Raw genomic sequence first — 22,177 nt, 5'->3', positions numbered from 1 at the left:
CTCTACTGGGCCTATAAGCGATTGAGGTTGAACATTACATAAAGGATTACAGCGACAAGAGATGATAAACACTGACTGTCATAACATCTGCTCTGTTTGGTCCTCAGAGCAGAACACAGACATGACCCAGCAACATGGCCTTTACCCGCGGTCGATGCAAATATCCACAGGAAGCTGGCACACGACCAGCTGCTCAACAATCATGATGCCGTGATGTTGACATTCACATGTTTGTACTGTGCTAAACACACAACACAACACAAAGGTCGATGTGCCTCCTGCTACAAGTGGAGAGCTACAGTATTAATTCAAGTTTTTTATTTTTTTTATTTTCATCAACGTTGGTCGAGACTTCACTCTATGGTCTTGCTGATTTTGCTGAGCAACGCTACATTCACTCCCTGCAGAGACCTGCAGCAGATGGTGTGGCCCCCACAGAGCCCTGATCTCAGCATCATGGAGTCAGTCTGGGATCAGAGACGACTTCTCCAGACGTTGGGGAAAACCAAGAGAAACAACCTGATTAATACTGAACATGTGTCACCTCTTACTGGTGCAAAAACATATTCAGTATGCTGCAGAGGCTTTAAACATGCAGCCAGGACACAGTGAACTGGATCACAGATCCCTGGTGCATGTAGCGCAGGAGCTCTTTGGTATCGATCACTCTCACCAGAAAACAGAATGCCATAAAATCCCCACCCGATTTCTACCTTATGTTATTGTTGTCAGTAAAGGCCTTTGTAGAAAAAAAATAGACCAATGTCTAAAAGGACAACAGGTTGGAAAAAGTTAATGATAACAAACTGACCTAGAAGTGTTAGTTTGATATCATTACCTGGATTAAGTTTGTTAGCATTAGCCTCAACCAGCTCCTGATTATATCAGACCTGTCAGGTCACGTACATGTTTCACTAATTAAAAAGGAAAAACTTCCTCTTTCACTTAAATCACAGTTAAAATTGTTGGCCACTCGTTGATTACCCACTCCACTCCCTCGTTTGACTCTGCACTGTGGTACATTTAGACTTTAGATACCAAAGTTGTTACTGCACTGACGTCAGATTCTGATATTGTGAAAGCACTGGCAGTTAATTACTCATGTGAAGTCCAGAGAAGTGACAGAACTGAAGGCCCAGTCTGCAGAGTACAGAACTATATGTTCGTCCACAGTACATATATGTACAGGCCCCGTGTAGGCACCACTTCAGGATTTGCGCAATGGAAAAAGCTCCAACATATAAATATATATATAGGGCCCAGATACAAACTCCCTATCCCCCTATCTCCGTGTTCTCAGGTCTCATATAAGCGTGTCTGCAAGGCGCCAGGCTGCTGTCAATCATTAACACACGTCGTCGTCCAGGGTAAACTTTGCTCCTGCTCCTGTAGCCAACACCACGGCAGATGGCAGAGCCACAGAGGCCGAACCAGGTGCCGCAGGTACTAAAACGATTTCTCCCCGAGAGACACTATGAGACGAGCTCTGTGACGGACACAAGTTGAAAACGTTGTCGAGTCTGTCCATCAACAGACAAATACACCATTAATATTTTATATGGATTCAACAAGGTGGAGTATAAACTTCACATAATCTTCTGAAGAGATATGAAACACACTTTGTTCCACGGAGGAAGAAATAAGTTGAACTTTATCAGTTTATCTGCAATCAAAGCCCATGTTCCCTCTGATGTGTACGTGTACATATGCATTTACTTCATTATATTTTATAACATGTGTAACTATCGTGGTCTGGACACACTCTGACACAGGGTTCGAACCTGTGACCTGTCAGTTAATGCCAGAGTGGACAGCTGTGTCAGTAAAGACGCCGTTTCAAGAGCATCAGCACAGAAGACAAAGACGGCCTTCACGCGTCCAGGTGAGCTCGCGACGACGCTCACGAGTCACATAACAGGAATTCCTCCAGCTGTGAGCACCTCGGAATCAAACGCAACACAACAGGCCGTCCTTTACTTCGGCTCACTCACCACCTTCTGCTGCAGAGTCTTCACTACACAACAGCCACGTCAGACACCGGTCAACGTTTGTGTGGTGTCAGTCAGCACATGCTGATCTTCAGCATCATGAGCTGGAGAAATGCTCTCGTTCAGATTTGATCTGCTGGAGCTGGTGAGAACCCTCAACACTGTCCAGGTATGAGAACTGAGACTTATTGTCGTTAATTAAAACATCTGTTTATTTGGAATTTATTTATTAGTCAGAAACATTTTGTAAAATGTAATAAAAGGGTTGATTTGCTGTAATCACTTGCTGGTCACATGATTTTAAATCGTTCATACTGCAGTTCTTTACACAGTATTTTATTCAATTTACTGGATTTATTGGTTTCACAAGTCCAGTCCTCACTGAAATGTGACACAGTTCAGTGTCATGTTATTTAAACAGTAAAAGATTTGCAACAGAGCCAAAAGGATTAGTTCATTAATTTGATCAGCAACAGGATTTTCTGCTTTTCTGTTTTGTAGTTACTTTAAAATAAATGTTAAACTGAAAAAAACTAACTTTGCTTAGAAACAGCGAGAAACTGTGGAGGAGATTTTATGTCCAACTAATGAACTGTTGCAGTGGTAATTAGTAAAACACTTGATGTTGGGTGACATGTGTTACAGCGGAGGAGGTGGAAGCTCAGCAGCCCAAACTTCACTTCAGGAATCTTTCAAGAGCAAAAAAAAAAAAGGGGGGGTTCTTGGCAAACTCTGGTTTCTTTGGCATTTCGCGCCAGTTTCAACTCAGAACAGGTTTGATCTTCAGCCAGAGACTGAATCCACGTTCTCAAATGTCAATATTTGCTCTACTACAACACTTCTCTCCCATGAGGAACCGTAAGGATGAAATGCACTCATTCTGCCAGTGCACTTTCCATTCTCCTCTCAGCCCGTGAAAACACTCGTCTTCTGTTACCATCCCAGTCCATTTTAAGTCTACCTTTCCATCTGCCTCGCACACACATGACAGGCTGGGCCGGCTGCTAGTAGCGACAGCCCCTGACAGCAGGGGCTAACTTTAACACTCCATGCTCCTGTGCTAGCAACTATGTGCTCCCCCCCCTACAACACCCGCACAAAAAGAACTGTCACTCACTGAATCGAGTCGCCGCTCCCTCTTAGGCACCGACGGCAGCAAGCGACAGTCATGGACGTCGCCGTAAAGGTCGATTTGAGCCAAACATGTGGACAACTGAAGTTTTGCGGAGCCACGCTCTTCGTGTGGCTTGTTTGTAGCGAGTGGGGCTGGAAAAATGTAAAGAGACACCTCCTGTATCAGGTTGCTCCTGAGGGGAGGACGTGGTTGAGGGGGGGGGCAAGGCAGCGTGTCGGTGGGCTTCATTGGTCGAACAGAGACCACAGGAAGCCGCAGAGAGGGGGCCAGGGGCGGGCGGCACAGCATTGTACATCTCGCTCTCTTTCTTTCTATTTTTTGCTGCTGTCTTTTTTAAAGCCTGCTGCTCAGAGAGGTCAGAGGCAGATCGGCCCTCCTGCACGAGGTGGATGTGAGCCCGAGACGTTAGAGGAGCCTACTTCAGGTTGAGATTGCAGACAAAATAATCCAGCCACTGGAGGCTGCGCCCACATGGAGCCGGGCGGCCGTTTGAAACGGTTATATTCTCCAACGGGCTTCGTCGTGTTTTCCCAATTTGTGCCACAGCAGCTCTGACAGGACGGAGGTCGATTCGGGGACGTCACAACAGCTAACGTCAGTGTGGAGGGAGAAGTGAGCTCCTCCAGGAGAACTGGGACGAACATGAAGACAGAAAACCTGAGTTTCTAACTCTCTAATCTTTCTCCTCTGCTCACAGGGACAATGGTGGACTTCATGTTTACTGTGGTGTTTTCAGTTTCCTGGTGTGGAGGTGACAGACGCAGGAAATGTAAATGTTTTGGCTGGTTTTTCTCTGAACGACTGGACACAACCTCTCACTTGATTTTTGTTGATGTCTTGTTTGGGGGAAAGGCTCATTTTTTTGGTTTGCTTTGACTGGGATACACTTTATTCCTTAATTTATGATTAATAGCACACAAATAAAGATATTACAGAAATACATTTTTGCATATTTAATAAATTGGGGAGTTGCAAGAGATAGCAATTAAAGAGGATGGGATAAAAACTGGCTGTAGATAAGAGAGATATGTTTGCACAAGTATTTATAAAAGATATGAAGTAATATGAGCCAACGAGTCCTAATTTTCTGTTTCTATCATAATAACAAAAACATGTGGTGCTTCATGAATACTAAATAGAGGTGAGGATATAAACATTCGTCGTTATAATGTTATAAACGTGTTGCTTGTTTTACACAATAGAAAGGAGGAGAAAGGAAAGAATGGGATGGACAGATTCCCAAAACAGACAAGGGGCTGAGTTTGTGTTTAGCCAGACGGGAACCATCTCCTTCGCCTCCTCTTCCTCCTCTTTTCCTTCCTCTGCTACGGAACGTTTAAGAGATTCCTAATCCTTCCTCCAGGTTTCCTGCCAGCTCCGTTCCCTCTCTCTCTCTCTCTGTCTCTCTCTGTGTCTTCCTCCCTCACTCTACCTCCTTAAGCGACCATCGCTGTGGAGACACTTAATGAAGCCTCAACTATGTCGCCAACTGTCACGGGTATGTAAATCAGATTATATCATTCCTACTGTATGGTTACAATATCGCAGAGATTTCTATTCACACCGTTACATGGAGGCTGGATTCATCCGGGCGCTCTGATGTTTTCGTTGCTATGCTGACTCCGGTGGTAACCAGGGAGCTTGTTGGCAATCGCCCATGCCCTTGTCTTATGAATGTTTACTACTCCGCAGAAAACTTTCCTCCGCACACGAGCAACCGCAGCGCAAACGTCATGAACTGCTCAGACAACGAGAGCTGAAGATGCTTCTGCTTCACACTTTTGTTATTTAACCTTTATTGATTCAGGAAGTCCAAGTCTGATTTTGGTTCACACAGTTGTTTATAGTCCCACCAGGGAGATGTGTAGTACAATCTCAGTCCTGTTCTGAAAGATAACGACCCTTGCTCAAGGAAAGTCTGTTAGAAGCACAGAACAGTACCAACTTTTTAGCTTTCATTACTTTTGTGTTTCTTAATTTTCCCTGATTTACTGAAAATGTACCAAGGTGAGACCCTAAGGTCAAACTGAGGGATGGATTTAGTATTTCAGTAACATCCTTACTACATGATGAGCGATGATGGTTACATCATTGACAGTTTGGAGGCAGACCAGGCACTGAGGAGGTTGTTTTTAGAAAAACCACAATAAAAGAATCAATAACAATGGTCACTATCTGTTTAAACCTTTGGGTATGAATTGACTTCCTTTCTGTCCCAGGGAACCCCCCCCCCCGAGGAAACTGCGCCCTCCTCGTCTTCCTCTAAACGTCTAGGAATGAGCCGCACTGCCAACGGTGGGATTTATGTAATCCACCAAGCTTTACCAAGACCCTGCTTGTCATCTCTGGTTGAAGTCTGACCTGTGACGGTGACTAACCCAGGAGGAGGATGAAGATTTGTGCATCATGATGATGTGCTTTTGTAGTCTGCTAAACTGACGCAGGGGATACAGATGTCCAGATATACGCCCACCTCTGCTGCTGCTGTGTAGCTCAAGGCGGGAAATAAACTGAGACAGATAATGGAAATTAAGAGGTAGAAAAACACAGCAAAGCAGATTCAACCATTAAATTAATAACAAGAATGGCACTCAGCAGAGTGCATACCTCTGCCAAGGCCCTAAAATTCAATCAAGCTGCAGCAAATTTCACGCACTCATAGAAATCAGTTCCCTAAATGTGTCTGATTTTTTTTCAAGAAGATTAAGAATTATTCTCTGTCTCACAATTTTTAAATTCCTGGATCCGCACCAAAAATGTAATGAGTTCTCCACTGACTCAAACAAAATCCTTCCGCAAAGATTTGTGGGAATTCATCCTGTAGTTTAACAAACAAACCGACAAAAGGACAGGGTTGAAAACAAAACCTCCTTGGTGGAGGGCAAAAAAGGAAATATTAAAAAGATATGCAGCCCAACAAGAAAGACGAAACGAAGGACATGACAGGGTTTGTTTTTGCAAAGTTGTGGACTGACAATATAAACTGAAAAAGAGGACTCATATCCTGAATGCCTCGTTCTAATAAATGATAACATCCTCTGCATGTACTAAGAAATGAATAGAAAGCAAGAGAACAGGAAATCCTTTTTTCAAAAACAGCAGACATTGAGCTTTTGAAAGTGTCCTAGAAATAAAAGAAATCTGCAAAATTACACAGCAGGATAACAAGAATTTCAACTTCAAACAATCGGGAGACACGTCGAGGGAGAATCTAAAGAAAAAAAAATAATACCCTTGAGCCCGTGAAACCACAATGCATGTTCACTTTAGAAATGATTCATAAACATGCAGCCTTGAAGCAGCAAATAAAAATAGAACGATTTGCAGAAGAAGAAAAACAATCGTGAAGACAATAAAATCTTTTAAAATATACAATTCTGACCTCGTTCTCTGAATACTAGTGTGAAACATTCCCAAATGAGTCGAGCCTTGGGGCCGTCTCAGACACTGCCAGTCAGTTGATAAAGTATAGCACGTCTCCCTGGCTGTTATATAATGCTGAGAGATTAGAGGTGGACGAGCCTGTGAGTAGAAGACAGTCATTGTGTGGCATACCTGAAGGCCACGCATGCGTTATGGTCGTATGAGGTCGTCTCTGTCGGTCGACAGAGGCTGATTTCATTTATTAATTCAATCTTACTGGTTAGTGGTTTAACGTGGGGATTTTGCCGTTCCTCACAGAGAGGCTAGTGTTTATCTGCAGCTTGAGGTTCACAACAGACGAGAGGAAGAGGCCAACTTAATCCTTTTTCTTCCACTTGGTTTACGTGGGCATATCTCTGAGTGGAAGGAGGCTCAGGAGGTTGGTACGAAAATAATTCCGCTTCCAGGTTGTTGTTGTTGAAATGCTAGAAATACCTGTTTGTGTTTCTCATGGGGAAATTTAATTACTACTCTGGTATTGAAACAACAGTAGTTGTGAAAATCACATAACACCAGTGTAGCGCTGATCATCCCAAAAAAAAAAAAAAACTCAGCGACTTATCATCGTCCAGGTGCCGAGATACCTTCTCAGGCACGTCCCGAACATGTGAGGACTTCTTGCGTATTTTCTCCAAATGCCGGATGTGGTTCACAGCAAAACAGATATTGAAAATGATTCACCACTGATTCACCACAGTTTTAATGTCTTATCTGTCGAATGTGTGACAAACATGCATATCTACACCACTTCCTGTATCTATTTCAAAGTTTCAACATGTTTCTGTTGACTGAATCCCATCATCGACAAGGTTTTATTGTTGTTGTTGTACGGCTGCGTGATGCACAGCTTCATGCCACAGTCCTGGCACATCGGCCGACACCAGCAGACACTGCTTGAAAGATTTCGTCCAACTAAGACGGAGAAGTTTGGAGACACAGCGAAAAAAAAAAGAGCCTTTTTGAAACTCCACGAACAGCTGTGATGGAAACACATTATACATTCTAACAGTTCCACCTCATCGTCGCCACAAGAAATCCCTGCTCCTCTTTTTCACCAGTGTTGCTAGCAACCAACAGCAGAGTAGACAAATCTACTTCCTGTTTACACAGGAAGGTGAATGGTCAAATGATTTATATTTCAGGTGTGAGATCATTACTGATGCAGAGCTAAAGTCCTCCTGTGGCCGGAGATTGTTTTGGTTTTAAAACTGCATTTTAAATCAAAAGTAGCTGAAGACGATATGAGCATCGACTCCTCTCTCCAGCAAAAGCAGCACACATACACAACATCAGCAGTGAACTGACTCAGCTCTATGTTATGTTTCATAATGTTCAGTATGTCTCAGCAGGAACACATCACCGTGCAGGAGCAGCAGACAGTGTTTAGCACCAAGCAGTGAAGTCCGTTATCGACTGTGTTTCTAATTCAGGACGGCTCAGCGCTGCTGTAAGCAAACTGCCCCCAATGACGCGACTGTGCGGGGCTAAAATCAGACTTCCAGTGGACCTGCTGCAGCGTCGGTCAGGAGCACCAGACTGCGATTGTGCTGGGGAGGTGTAAAATGTGTGGAGCCGTGTGAATGTGAAGTGAACGTGTGAAAGTGAAGCGGCGAGGTGCTGATAGAGACAGAACGTGTGCCGGCTCGGCCGCAGATAAATACAGCGCAACCATAAAAATAAACCACGACGAGAACTGAGAGTACATTCTGTCTGTTGGTTTACACACAGCACTTACTGCTCACTACCGCTCAGTGTGCGATTACACAACTGCTGCTAACCCACATTAGATATCATTTAAAAACACAACGTTGATTTCATTTCCATGAATCCAGTCCACCTCCACCTGAGAAGGAATCAGGAAGTGGTTTTCCACTCAAACGCCAGGTGGAGGATATGTCTGGTTTCTGTCTGGCAGCATTCCTGTCATCAGCACTTAACCGCGTCCAACTCATACCACACGCTGCCTGGTTCACTTTGATCTGAATCAGGATATGCCAAAAGATATGAAGTGTGATATGTCACTGGGCCACTCCGCTTCACAACACACTGGTATTCCTTAAAAAGCTCGGTGAAATGAAAAATACACTTTCCCTGTTTTAATCCTGTGTCCCTGTTCATTTATCTTGGATCTATTTTTACATCTAAATCTGTCCTTTCTCTTCCTGTGAAACGCTTTGAGGACTCATCCTGCACTCAGGAGTGTTTACTTAATCTGATTTTTTGAATTTTTAACTCCCTCCCCGTGAAAACGAATTCTGACAGTTGCAGCAACCGGCGCTCAGGGACCTTCGCTGTCTCATTCATCGGTTGCAGCCGTCATCATAACTTGCCCTGTTTAGCTCCGAGCTACAGTGAACTCTGTGGCAGTGACGTGTATTCAGGGCTATTGGCTGCTGCACACAACAATAAATATCATGACACGTCCCTTTATAGCTTCATACTTTTACCAGATGCGTCAATATGACTGTTTTAAACCAACAAGTCAGCGTAGATACCGTTCTCGGTTTTTAATAATATCGCATCACAAAGAAGTAAATCTGGGTTAAGCTTTAAAATCTGCCCCTAAATGGTTTGGAAGTTAAAACTAGTTGGTGACATCAATAACACATTTTGTTATGAGAAATATGAATGAATGATGATTTGGTTTATATTGTGCTGGACTGGAATCTGCAGATTAAAGATTCTGATAGGGCATGTGTGCTCCGACACCAGTGATCTTCCTGTCTGGGCACAGAACACACACACACAGACACACACACAAACAGACGAGCCGGCACAGACACATCAACAGCACTCAGACAACAGAACAAGTCCGACCAGACTCTGGACTGAGAGCAGCAAGAAAAGAACTGACTCAAAGTTTAGCAGCTCAAGTCAGAATTTTCATAATCGCAACAAGTTGCTGCAGTAGCTTGATGTTATTGTTTCGGTTGTCACCCTTCAGTCTCACACAGGATCAACCCCAACATTCACACACTTGCTCCCCTCTTACCCTTGAGCAGTGGCAAGGGCGTGAGCTCTATGGGTTTGCCCTGAGAGCGGAACTGGGACGAACTCTGCGACCGCTTCTGCTTGGCCTTCCTGACAGACTTCCGTGAAAATCCGTCCACTTTGTCCACAGATGGAGATGTGGTGGCTGCCGAGGACATAGCCCTGCTGGGAGAAAGACACAGAGGAGGGACAATCACATTAGACATGCGTTCAGCGAGCTCTCAGGTCACTGGGGGCAGAGTGATTAACCACAGAGCATTGATTTACAGAATTAATTTGGACTTCAGCTTTTATATTTTATAATTTCTTTGATGTGTTTAATTTGAACATTCAATATTGTATTTATGTAAAACTAAAATGCAAAACTTGAGTTTATCTTTTGAACTTGATTCCAGTTTAAAGGATGTCCAAAATAAAATAAATATAAGTATCTACCAATATGGAGCTTTCACAGAAACATTGGTATCTGCACACAGAGGAATAAGACGTTCTTAAATGTCTTTAAAGACAAAAATCTTATTTTACAAGAAGACTGATAAATAATTATTATTAAAACCTAATGTTAAATGATTCTTCTTCAAAGCTGAACCCAAACATTTAACTTTTCTTGGCTGCATTTGATTCAAGTTCAAATTCAAGCACAAGAAACCAAATGTTTCCTCATCACCAGAGACACATTCTTCAGCCATTAACATGCAGCTCACAGCCCACAAGTTTATTCTGGGCAGTTACCTCATGAAAAGAAAAGGAATATATATATAAAATGAAAAGAGAGACAGCCAACAACATGCCCAATGACTTCCTTTAAGCTTCCTGCAGCCTTTTATTAAACTCACAACAAACCTGTGCAGCCAAAGCAGACAGACAGGCCTCGGCTCAGACCTGGTTACTGTGCACACACACACACACACACACCGCCGTCATACCTGCCAATGAACCGGCTCATTCACACACACACACAGCAAAAACACAAGCGTCTACCCACAACAATGGAGTTGGCTCGGCCGCTGCCAGCCGTCGCCACAGTGGGAGGAAGCTGAGGAAACGCCGCTGAGTGTTTGCTGGAGATTACGTGTTCTGTTTTTTTTTTTAAAACACGTAAAAAGTTCAACAAACTGTTAACAGCAACAATAAGCCGCAGTCGCCCTCACACTTTATTCTGCCGCTCAACTATCGCTCTGCACCACACCCATGAGGAAATGTCTCGTTAATAAAGGTGAAGATTTCTTCGAGGGCACAAAGAACCACACGGTGAACGAGATATTTTATAACCTCAGTGCTTTTCTCACATTCTGCTGTAAACAAGGTGAAGTTCAGTCTGACGTTAACAAGCTGCTGCGTAGATTTAAAATAACAAAAGAAACTTGATGCAGGGTCAGTTTACAACTGTTGTGGAACTTTTGTTCACATCACATGATCTTCTTCAGCAAACTCTCTGCACTCATTATAATAATAATAATTCTTTTTTTTCTGAGCAATTAAATTACTTCAAGACCCGTTTTTTTTTTTAAGCAGAGGTTCAGTCACTCTGTGACCTTGGGAATAGCAGTTGAGGACAAAATCTTACTGTAAATCTGCTTTGGTCACTGTTAAAGAGGATTCTAATTCAATATTACCTGGTCTTTTCTTGTTATTGATAATTATTTAACATTAAGTTTTGTGTTAAACTGTTAAATATCAAGACCCAAATATATTTCTTTCAAATCCAGTCCTCACAAACTGTGGACATGAAGACATGAAGTAGAGCTCCAACAACAATCATTGCATAATAATAATGTGAATGAGACGCTGCAGGCCGTGCTCTGTGATGGCTGCTTCTCTAAAGCTCTGTCAAAGTCACACAGTAAGTCCACCAGGCTTTGTGTATGACAGAGTGGACAGACAACAAGACACACTCAGCCTTAAGTCCCCCCACACACACACACACAACATACCGCTGCCTGAGGACATGGACAGTACTGGCTGACAGTGAAAGCCATTTAGAAGCTAGTGAGGCTGCACAGCTGATCCTCCATCATCACACACTGCAGCTTTACCAGTGATTCATGATTCCAGAGTCCACGTGTGGTTGGAGACCGGCAGGGTGTTGATGCAACATGACTCGTGAGTGGAGGAAGATCATGATCAAGGCCGACAACTGTGATTAATCAATGAGCAGAGTTCCTCAACAATTTCCTCTTAGAAATAATAAATGTGGTTTTAACACGTCCGTTCTCAGGGTCGCTTGTACATTACCTCGTCTTTGAATGAGACAAATGGAGTCAAACCTATGTATATATAAAAAAAAAAGTCTTTCAAGATCAAATTATCCTTCGAGAAACGTCTGGACTAAGACATTTGATATAGGTTTTCCTCTCTGTAAAGCAGGTGCTTAATAACTTGAGTTATCATTATTATATTGACATTGAGTTTCAGCCAGTTTCACACCGATCAATAATTCTTACACTAAATGTGATAATATATTCTAATGTAATGCTGCAGGAACCATCACAGCGTGTCACCGACTAAAACAATTTTTTCTGATTTAATTGATTAATCTGAAATTTATTTCCTGGCTTATTCCATTATTTTGTCTGTTGATCAATGAGCACTTTCCCATAAAATAAAATAAATGTATGGATGAACTGTTTTGTCGTGAAAATGGAGGAACATTTTGGTTTGTTTCACGCAGCCCAACAACCTAAAAGATATTCAGTGACAGTGAAAGTAGTGAAATGATTCTTTAATCATCAAAACAGTTACCTAACGACATCAAATTCAAAACGACCACTTAAAACATAGGGAATCACTAGTTTCGCATCTAAAAATACAAATATCTCAGCGGATACTTTTCATTGTCCTACCACTATTCCCTACAGATGTGGATTCACATGTGACAATATCAATTACATGAGAGGAGACTCATCTGTCACCACTGCTCACTGTCATCTCGTTCATAGCGAGACATCTGTTAATGATCCATCTGAGTGAAAATGCCTCCTGCTGGGCATCGTCACAACCAGGGTGGAGAACCACCTCCAGCTCAGCGCTGATCTGATCTGTCTTATCGGTGGCTGCTAAGTTTAAATTCCTCAGCAGCCAGTCTGGCAGGTGATTCACCATTAATCTGGAAGTCCTGCTGTGGTGCCGTTTGGCGGTAAAAATAAAACCGTGGCTGAACACAAAGCAGCATGGTGACGGAATAGTAAAGTCTTTTTCAGACTCCGCAGCCAGTTCTCCGGAGTTTACCTGCAGTCTGACTTTGAACACGCACAACAAGACGGGATGCGTTCACAACTGCAACAGATCTGCGTAGATCACGTGATTTTCGGTGTCGGCTCTAATCACGACAAACTCTTGACTTCTGCGTCAGTGTCTTCGGGTGGATCCCCCATCGTCATATCCAATTCTCCTGGATTTCTACGGACTTCAGGCCGGGGGGGGGGGAGAACTTCGGCAGAGACTCCGGAGCATCTCACTGGGACAATTGCGTTCACACGTGTACATCCTCTAGAGGAAATACGGAGTAGCTGCAGAGTTTAGTGCATGTCTGAAAGCAGCTTAAGAGGACAATATTTATTTTTAACTTTGTGTCTTTCAAACTTTGGCTCAACTCTCTCAAAGTTACACAAACTTGGTCCCAACAGCATCTCGGACTTAGTGTACAACAACAACAAAGAACTGCAAATTGACACCTCAGCACCTGCTCTGTGCTGAGCCTCACAGATAATAAACACAGAGCAGAGCATGACCTCTGAAAATGAAAATGCTACTGGCTTAAAGTCGAGCAGCTCTGGTGAACACGCTCCTCGACACCTTGGTGACCAGGAGGTTTTATTTCCGTAAACGTTCCACAATTACAGGAGTCATGACGATAATTAGGAGCAACATGAGGGTTTCTTTTACCTGACTCACACTATTAGCTATATATCCACTTTAAAATCTTCAAGACCCCCAAACAGTATTTGATTAATCACCTAGTCCATTCAGTGTAAAATCAACAACAGATAAATATTCTCTTTTTAGAGTAGAGATGCTGAATATTTGCAGATTCCAATCGCTCTAACATCTGATGCTCTGATGTGACCTTTAACTGTGGGAGCAGCGTTTTAAATACAGTCCTCACATACACGCTGTCCTGATGCAACTTGCAGTCTCTGCCAGGGCGAATAATTACAGCAAATCTGCTTCATTCAGCAACAACCAGCCCGACTGTGCTGCATTTTAGGAAGCATCAGAGAAGTTGTACATCTCAGCAAGCGGCAATTAGCAATGGACTCTGTCTGCTACATCACCAGTGGCAACAACACAACTCAAAGAGCCATCACTGCGTTTGCTCTTTCTGCACCAGGGAAAAAACAGATTAACTACAGACTTCACCTACCTCTGTAAAGGGGCACTGGAATCCCCGTGTACAACCATCAGTGCCTCAGTTTCTGTCTCTCTCCCTGACGAGCCGGCTAATGACGAAAACACTCACAACGCGCGAGGGACAGCAAGACTATGGCGGCTGGTCAGGTGTATTGCGCTCAAGCACCAAAGCCATTCCCCGCCCATGCCTCTTACATAAGAGACCAGATGACATCTACACTGGCTCAGGGAGGGTGGGATTAAAGAACAAGGAGGAAGGAGAGAGGAGGGGGCACAGTGAGCAATGGGGAGAGCCACAGAAAGGGAGGAAGAGGAGGGAGGGAGGAAATAGGAACGAGAGAGGGAGCTGCCGTTCAACAGGAAGTCAACACAGGCAACAGCACGGCAGAGGGAGAGGAGCTGAGGAAGAGAGGGAACAAAACGCACACACAAACATGAGCTCAGTGACGGGGGATAAAAAGAGGCTGGAGGGGAGAAAGCTCAAGGATCCCGTCTGTTGTCCAAAGTTAAAATCCAAACCCCTGAGCTGTGCGAAAATCGAACTTTTAACTTAACTACAGGTTTGAATTTCTTCCATCAATGCAACGCTTCATCTAAACTCAGGCATGATCCGATCAAACAGCTTTTAAAACCAGGAAAAAACGACTTTTAAGATACAGCACAAGATCTCTGCTGATATTTAGTCTTATATAATGATGAATATTATATATACAGCTGATGCAAGACATTTGGAGAACTAGAAACATGGAGAATATTATCCCTACATTTTAGGACTGGGTAATATGGCCCAAAAACAATATTGGACTTTTGTTATAATGCAATTGATGAAAATGATATTGGCATAAGTTTTATATTGTTTTATTGCCCAGCTCTAGAATGTCCCTGCCACTAACTAAATTAAATTCATCAGATTATTTTTTGATGGATAAAATGTTTGGCAGATACTCACTGTCCTCAGACACATCTTTAAACCCACTGTCTCAAATCTGAACTTAAATATGTTACTTTACGATCACTGACAATATAAGTTATACTGATCATTTCAATTTGAAACATCACAGACATGATAGCAGATAAATGCTAAAATAGATTCTTTAACTTGTTGCAGATTGAATGGTAGACTAATATGAATTACTTTACTATTTCAGCTCTACACTAAGTACAAATATTAATAGAATTCACTACAAGTGTTCTCAGTCTAAGTTTTGACACTGTCATAGAGGTGTTCATTAAACTATAGGAGTTAGCATAAGCTAAGGGATGATGTTGTACTGGACAGCATGAAACTCAGGTACTTAATGAATTTAAAATGTGGAGTGCAAAATTAAAAACGTGTCAATTTAATGCAGCACAACATCACATATAACCTTAGTAATAAACATGTTACTACATTTATACATTACAAATAATGTCACCAAACATTATTAACTCTTTCAAAGTTAGAGTTTACAGCAGAGCAGTTGTTTCACATTGTATGTGTGTCTGCAGGTGTGGCCACTGACTGTATAGATAAAAGTATATAATATATATATATAATATATCTAAAAAAGTACACACACAAAAGATTAATATTCAACAGCTCTGTTAACACCCTGTGGTTTGAAGCTTCAAAACATTGACTGACTACAGGAACCAGAATCAAGGGATTTTCATGCCGACTGCAGCAAGAAATTATTTACGCATGAAAAAGAGGACAAGCGTTTTTACTGATCAATTTCCTAGAGTTACAGATTAATGGATAATTGCTCCAGCCTTTAATTATATCAGTGTGAATCCCAGTTCACTGTTGACTGCATGCTGGAATCTGACAGCACGTCTAATTGGTGTGATTCATTCACGGTATGATTATGTCGTTCACAGTCAAGAACAAATGATCCCAGCAACTTTCACCACAAACGCACTGGAAGCCACACAAAGCTGATAAGAAGGAGGCGGTTCCTCCGCCAGCGCCTCCACAAACACGGGAGACTTTGGATGTTCCGATATCTCAGCCGGGGCTCCGAGGACGGACCTGCCCTCAACCTGCCGTGACATTCAGAAACCTTGAAGAGGAGCCAGTACCCAACCAAGGAGTGCACCTCCGCAAATACCATCACATGCAATGCACAACGCCACACCTGGCCTCTGGCATGCTGTTGTACATAATACAGGTTTCACCATAACTATCAACTCCCAACTTCATCTTCCTGTGTCCACCATGTTCCTGCGTCTCATCGTCCCCCTCACTACGGTGTCATGAGTGGTGATGGAGCTTGGACACGAGGAGCAATGTTGACTTGTACATAAACAGGAGAGTCCTGTGGTGTGTTCAAAGGTTAGTCAGACACACACACACACACACACACACACGTCTTAAACACACCAGTCAAAGTTCACATGTGAATACCTCCACACATTTTGGCTTCGCTTGACTCGTCTGAGGCTTTCTTTCTTTTTCTTTTTTCAACCAGTGACGATTAAACATCACATTTTACTTTTACAGCAAACACGGTGCCAGTGACCGTCCTGAGATCAGCTGAGCCTGGAAACATCAGCCACAACCTGAGGACATGATCGTTTCAACAACAACAAAAAGAAAAGGGAAATAAAATAAAAGATCATGTTCATCCACACGTTAGCTGCTGCAGCATCACAGAGGGCCACCGGCTGCGTGGAGTGAGCATGTATGGAGCCGTGAAGGAGCTGGCGTTAGCTTGGCCATGTCGGGCCTGGCAGCAGCAGAATATTCAAAACTTGACAGCGCGATAACCCTCACTTAGCGTTAGCTAGCTAGCTAGCTAGCAAACGTTAGCTCCCCGATTCGCCGTAGCAAAGCGTCTGAATTGGACGCATCCGCCGGCAGTTGGTTGTCTCCCCGGGACACACGGAACACCAACATGCGACTGAGGTGGAGACGGCGGAGCATTTTTTTTAACAAATCCGTCCATCTCGACTTGTGAAAGCGGCATTTTTAGCTAGCTAGCTAACGTCAGTGCTTCGGCTATCGCGGGTTAGCTCAAGTTGAACATGTAGCCGTAGCTCGCTAGCCGCCGCCAGCTCACACTCTGTGCAACAAGAAGCGGATAAAAACACAATCAATGGGTGAAATCTAAAGTTTTGCGTGTGTGCTAATTGAGATAACGTTACCTGGGCGGGCTTGGGCGATCACCCATCATCCCAGATGTAAATAACAGGGGCAGTGCTAATGCTGCTACCGTTAGCTAGCGCTCACAGACTGACAGAGCGACTGGGCTGGGAAACACACACCGAGTCCCGAGTCCCGACCCCGAGCCCGACAAGCTGCAGCCGACCGTGAGGCTGGGTGCTCAGCTCTCCGATCGGAGTACTTTACCTGGATCCTCTGCGGTTCGCAACGGAGACGGCGGCGAGGAGTTATCCTATGTTTTGGGGGAATCTAGCGGGCTAAGTGTTAGCTACCTCCAGCTCGGTGCGGACAGCTTTTCCCAAGCAGCGGCGGAGCAGCAGGAAAATCTTTGGCCTGAAACAGCCAAACCCACGAGCAGCTTTTTTCCTTCCAACGGAATAATCCACTTCCATTAACGAGCAAACTCGGCGAAATAAAAGCCTCAAGCTGAACGCGCTCACATTCCCGTCGGCGATCTACGTGCTGCTCGTCCCCTAACCCCACAATTTAGGTGTTTTCCTCCGCTCGTGTGAGATCCGAGGCTGTTTCTCTCCAGCCTATTGTCAACACCGCTGCTCAGACCACGGCACATAACACACACACCGCAGCGTGCTGGACCGGGCCCACGGCAAGGCGGCGACGCGGATTGGCTGCCGGCGGCGAGGGGCGCCGCTGCGATTGGGCGGCGGCGGCTGTCAATCAGCGCGCGGGGAGGGGAACAAGGCTCAGGATCTGTCGGTTAGGTGGAGGAGGGGGGGGAGGAGCTAGTGTGTGTGTGTGTGTGTGTGTGTGTGTGTGTGTGTGTGTGTGATTAGTTTAGGTTGTGTTAGGTTAGATTAGTTTAGGATAGGTTAGGATTGAGTTAGGTTGAGTTTAGATTAAGATAGGTTAGGTTAGGTTAGGGTTAAGTTAGGGTTAGTTTAGTTTAAGTTAGGGTTAGGTTAGATTAGGATAGGTTAGGGTTAGGTTAGGTTAGGTTAGATTAGGATAGGTTTAGGTTAGGGTTAGGTTAAGTTAGGGTTAGGTTAGGTTTAGTTAGGGTTAGGTTAGATTAGGTTAGGCACATAGTTGTAATGGTTAAGGTTGGGATAAGGGGCTAGGGAATTCATTGTGTCTATGAGTGTCCTCACAACTAGAGACAAGTTTGTCTTTACGTTCTGAGGACATTTAGGTCCTCACACTCTCTCTCTCTCTCTCTCTCTCTCTCTCCCTCTCCCTCTCTCTCCCTCCCTCCACTCACCAACCGGTTGAGGCCGATGTCGTCCACACTCATTCTTCCTTCCGGTCGATGAGGAGTTTTTTCTCTCCACAGTCGTCTCATTGTGGGAACTGTTGGTTTCTCTGTGAAGTTCAAGGTCTTCATCTTCTCTGCAAAGTGTCTTCAGATGATGGGTCTTATGATTTGGTTTCCATACAAATAAAACAAAATTGATTTGTTTGAGTTAGGGCTTGATTTTGGGGTTAGGTTCGGGTTAGGCATTTAGTTGTGATGGTTAAGGTTAGGGTAAGGGGATAAGGAATGCATTATGTCAATGGGTGTCCTCACAACTATAGAGACAAGGTTGTTTGTGTGTGCATGTGTGTTTGTCTTTTCACCACACAGTGTGCAGGAATGAGGTTAAACCTGTCCGAGGCCCGGCCCCTCGCCTCTGCACGTTTGTACTTCTATCTTAGTGAGGACACTCATTGACATAATGCCTTCTCTTGTCCCTAACATCACAACTAAATGACGAACCCTGACCTAACCTAATACGTACCCTAACTTAACCCTAACCTAATACTAACCATAACCTAAACCTAACCTAACGTAACTCTAAAACCAGGTCTTAACCCTCAAACAGCTCATAGAAAAAGTGAGGACCCGGTCAAAATGTCCTCACTGTCCAGACAAAGGTACAAGTACAGGAACACACTCTCTCCTCGCACCGTGGCGAGCGATTAATTGAGCGAAAGCAGCGTCAGAGCCGGAGGAAGAGTGATTTGCTGTGCAGGCTCAGAGACCACATGTTACATAACTAAAATAATATATAGGTGTACTATGAGTAGAGGCAACTAAATGAGAACTATGAATAATATATGATAATATTATAATATTCATAATATTAAACTATAACACGAGTCAGTGACAAACAAAGTAAAGTTGACATTTCAAAGATAGCAACAGATTTCCTGCTCTTCAGTGTTCGTCCAGCTGATGGCGCTCTCTGCAACTGTAGTAAAACTGAGATTCAGAGCATTTGCTTCAACAAAATTACTCCCTCATTCATTTCATCCCTGCAGCTCTGAAGACATATATTACTCACAAGATACTACTACTACTACTAATAACAATAATAATAACTAGTAATAATAATGATAATAATAATACGAATGAGCATTTTGGCAAAACACACAACTTTAATTTAAAATGGAAACATCAGAAACCTCAGGTTTTATATCAAAGATTAACGGAACAGTAATATTCATGTGAGGGTGTTTGTATAGTTAGTACAACAAACTGCACTTTACTGGATTGTACTTATACAATACTGAAGTTATTTTAGTTTTCTGTGATTTTCTTGAATGGTTTATTTTTCTTGAAATGTTTGTTCTCAGAATCGACCATCGTCCTCTCAGCTCTTTGTCTTCTTCTCCTTCTGGTAGTTGTGTTTTTTATGAGCTCTGGATTTGAATCTCAAATCTGATTCGCTCTTCATTGATTCTCTTTTACCCGCCGTGAGCTCCACCCCTCCTGGTTTCCACAGCAACAGCTGAGCGTCCTCTCCGCCAGTGACCAGCGCCTCGTCCGCTGCGTCCCACAGGAAGCAGCGCACGGTGGAGGCGTGGCCGCCCTTCAGGCTCCTCAGCAGTCGGAGCCCCCTGTCGTCACACTCCATCAGATGGAGCTCCCCGCTGTTCTTCCCTCCGACCACCAGCAGCGTCTGAGTCTCCTCCAGCCACGCCCCCCCGACCAGGTAATCCACGCCTCCCCCGTCCTCCAGCAGCGGCAGGCTGCGAGCGTCGCAGGTGGTGAAGATGGTGAGAGGCTCCTCGGTGTCCAGCTGGCTCAGGTCCCACAGGTGCAGCCCCTCGTCCAGGCTGAGGCACAGCAGCTGAGTGTAACCTGCTCCGGACCAGCAGACGGATCCAGCAGACGAGACGCCGTTACACGTGGCGAGCAGCGCCTCCTCCTCCGCACCCTGGCTCAGGTCGAAGACATTAACGAGGCCGTCTGTGGAACCAGAAGCCAGACGGTCTTTGTCTTGTGGGTGGAAGCGCACCTGCGTGATGTCATCACTGTGCGACTCTGAGTACGCCCCCAGAAGCCCCCCACCGGGTTTCCTGGCGTCCCAGAACACCAGAAAACTGTCCTCGCTGACCTTCTCCGTGCCGGCACACAGGAGCATGTCGCTGCAGCTCAGGTCGAAGCTGCAGTAGACATGCGATGGGTCACTTTTAAACACCTGGACCGCTTCTGTCCCGGGGCGGCGGACATCCCACCCCCGCACCGTCCCATCGGCAGAGCCGGAGTAGAGGAGGTCAGGGGAGCCGTGGGCAAAAGCGACCCCACACAGCGGGGCGGTGTGTCCGCGACGCTCCCCCACCCGGGTCAGAGTGTGCTTGTTGTGCAGCTGGATGCTGAAGTCGGAGCAGGACACTGCCAGCAGGTCTGATGGCTGCTGGGCGACGTGCAGCAGGTAGGTGGGTTCTTCTGGACGAGACCGCCGAGCGATGGACAGACCTTTAAACTTCTCCTCCACACACTCCATGACAGATCGGCCCGATGGGAACAACCACGCTGAAGACGAGGAACAAAACAGTAACACAAGTTAAAGATTGAGAGACGGACACGTTCGTCCTGAACTGTTTGAAACACAGACACTCGGAGCGCGGAGGGACAGAGGGGACGTCTCTTAGTGATGGTGTCTTCACGACTCTTTAGAGACAGACGATGCTTCATGAGCTGGTTTACTTTAGATTTGAGAATGAGTCCAACTTTTCATTTATATTTAAATACACAGTATTACACAGAAACTCCAACTATTCAACATGTGATGTGTGTAGTTGTGTGTTGTTACTGTGTTGTTATATGTGTATTATTGTGTTGTTGTTGTTATATGTGTATTATTGTGTTGTTGTTGTGTGTAGCTGTGTGTTGTTATGTGTGTGTGTATAGTTGTTGTGTGTAGCTGTGTGTTGTTATGTGTGTGTGTATAGTTGTTGTGTGTAGCTGTGTGTTGTTATGTGTGTGTGTATAGTTGTTGTGTGTAGCTGTGTGTTGTTATGTGTGTATAGTTGTTGTGTGTTATTATGTGTGTGTGTATAGTTGTTGTGTGTAGCTGTGTGTTGTTATGTGTGCGTGTATAGTTGTTGTGTGTAGCTGTGTGTTGTTATGTGTGTGTGTATAGTTGTTGTGTGTTGTTATGTGTGTGTATAGTTGTTGTGTGTTGTTATGTGTGTGTATAGTTGTTGTGTGTTGTTATATGTGTGTATAGTTGTTGTGTGTTGTTGTGTATAGTTGTTGTGTGTTGTTATGTGTGTGTATAGTTGTTGTGTGTAGCTGTGTGTTGTTATGTGTGTATAGTTGTTGTGTGTAGCTGTGTGTTGTTATGTGTGTGTATAGTTGTTGTGTGTTGTTATGTGTGTGTATAGTTATTGTGTGTAGCTGTGTGTTGTTATGTGTGTGTATAGTTGTTGTGTGTTGTTATATGTGTGTGTGTTTAGTTGTTGTGTGTTGTTATGTGTGTATAGTTGTTGTGTGTTGTTATGTGTGTGTATAGTTGTTGTGTTGTTGTTGTGAACTCACCTTCTCTGTAGAAACGTCGACAAACGGATTCAAACCAGAGGAAACTATTCGGACGCGTCAGTCGCCATGTTTGAGAAACACTTTGCTCCACCAGCGCGTGATGAACGTAGTTAACGTTAATTTAAACGCGACAGATTTACTCTGACATCGTAACCACGTTATCTGAACTGCTCACATGGAGGACTCACGTTGTGTCACAGTATTTCCATCCGGCTCAGAACTCGCTCCGGATAAGTGGTTCCGCTGCTGCTGGGACGTTTATTGTTGTAATTTTTATTTTGTTTTATTTATTTAGATTATTATTGATTTTCCTTTCTGTGATTCATTTGTATATATTATTATTATTATAACAATATTATAATATTGATAAAATACAAGTT

At 44.0% G+C, this 22,177-nt stretch overlaps 2 protein-coding genes across 8 annotated transcripts in view; both read right to left on the bottom strand.

Annotated features, from left to right (window-relative positions):
- The window catches only part of ppp2r5eb (protein phosphatase 2, regulatory subunit B', epsilon isoform b), a 35,349-nt gene extending 17,674 nt beyond the window's left edge, over window positions 1-17,675 (bottom strand). Inside the window, exons 1-2 of one of the 7 annotated variants that reach the window (XM_069535494.1) lie at window positions 17,219-17,675; window positions 9,539-9,699 (exon numbers count right to left, since the gene is read on the bottom strand). In XM_069535494.1, coding sequence (XP_069391595.1) covers window positions 9,539-9,695 — 157 coding nt within the window. In that variant the 5' untranslated portion in view covers window positions 9,696-9,699; window positions 17,219-17,675. Of the gene's footprint in view, window positions 1-3,105; window positions 3,248-9,538; window positions 9,703-13,900; window positions 14,436-17,013 lie in introns of those variants that run through there. The other 6 variants (XM_069535495.1, XM_069535491.1, XM_069535492.1 and 3 more) reach the window with 6 other exon arrangements.
- A 1,713-nt stretch (window positions 17,676-19,388) lies between these two features.
- wdr89 (WD repeat domain 89) lies at window positions 19,389-22,013 on the bottom strand. Its single transcript, XM_020111956.2, has 2 exons — window positions 21,798-22,013; window positions 19,389-20,789 (listed from the first exon to the last, which is right to left on the bottom strand). Exon 2 carries the CDS (start codon window positions 20,758-20,760, stop codon window positions 19,624-19,626), a length of 1,137 nt encoding a protein of 378 aa, XP_019967515.2. The 5' UTR covers window positions 20,761-20,789; window positions 21,798-22,013; the 3' UTR covers window positions 19,389-19,623.
- Window positions 22,014-22,177: the final 164 nt, after the last annotated feature.

The sequence above is a fragment of the Paralichthys olivaceus genome, chromosome 12, assembly GCF_024713975.1.
Source record: "Paralichthys olivaceus isolate ysfri-2021 chromosome 12, ASM2471397v2, whole genome shotgun sequence".
NCBI classification, from domain to species: domain Eukaryota; kingdom Metazoa; phylum Chordata; class Actinopteri; order Pleuronectiformes; family Paralichthyidae; genus Paralichthys; species Paralichthys olivaceus.
The sequence above is the reverse complement of the archived record's forward strand: the minus strand, read 5'-3'. Positions and strand labels throughout refer to the sequence as shown.

Coding starts and splice junctions, on each gene's coding strand:
- wdr89 (XM_020111956.2), bottom strand. CDS start 20,760: ATGGAGTGTGTGGAGGAGAAGTTTAAAGGTCTGTCCATCGCTCGGCGG.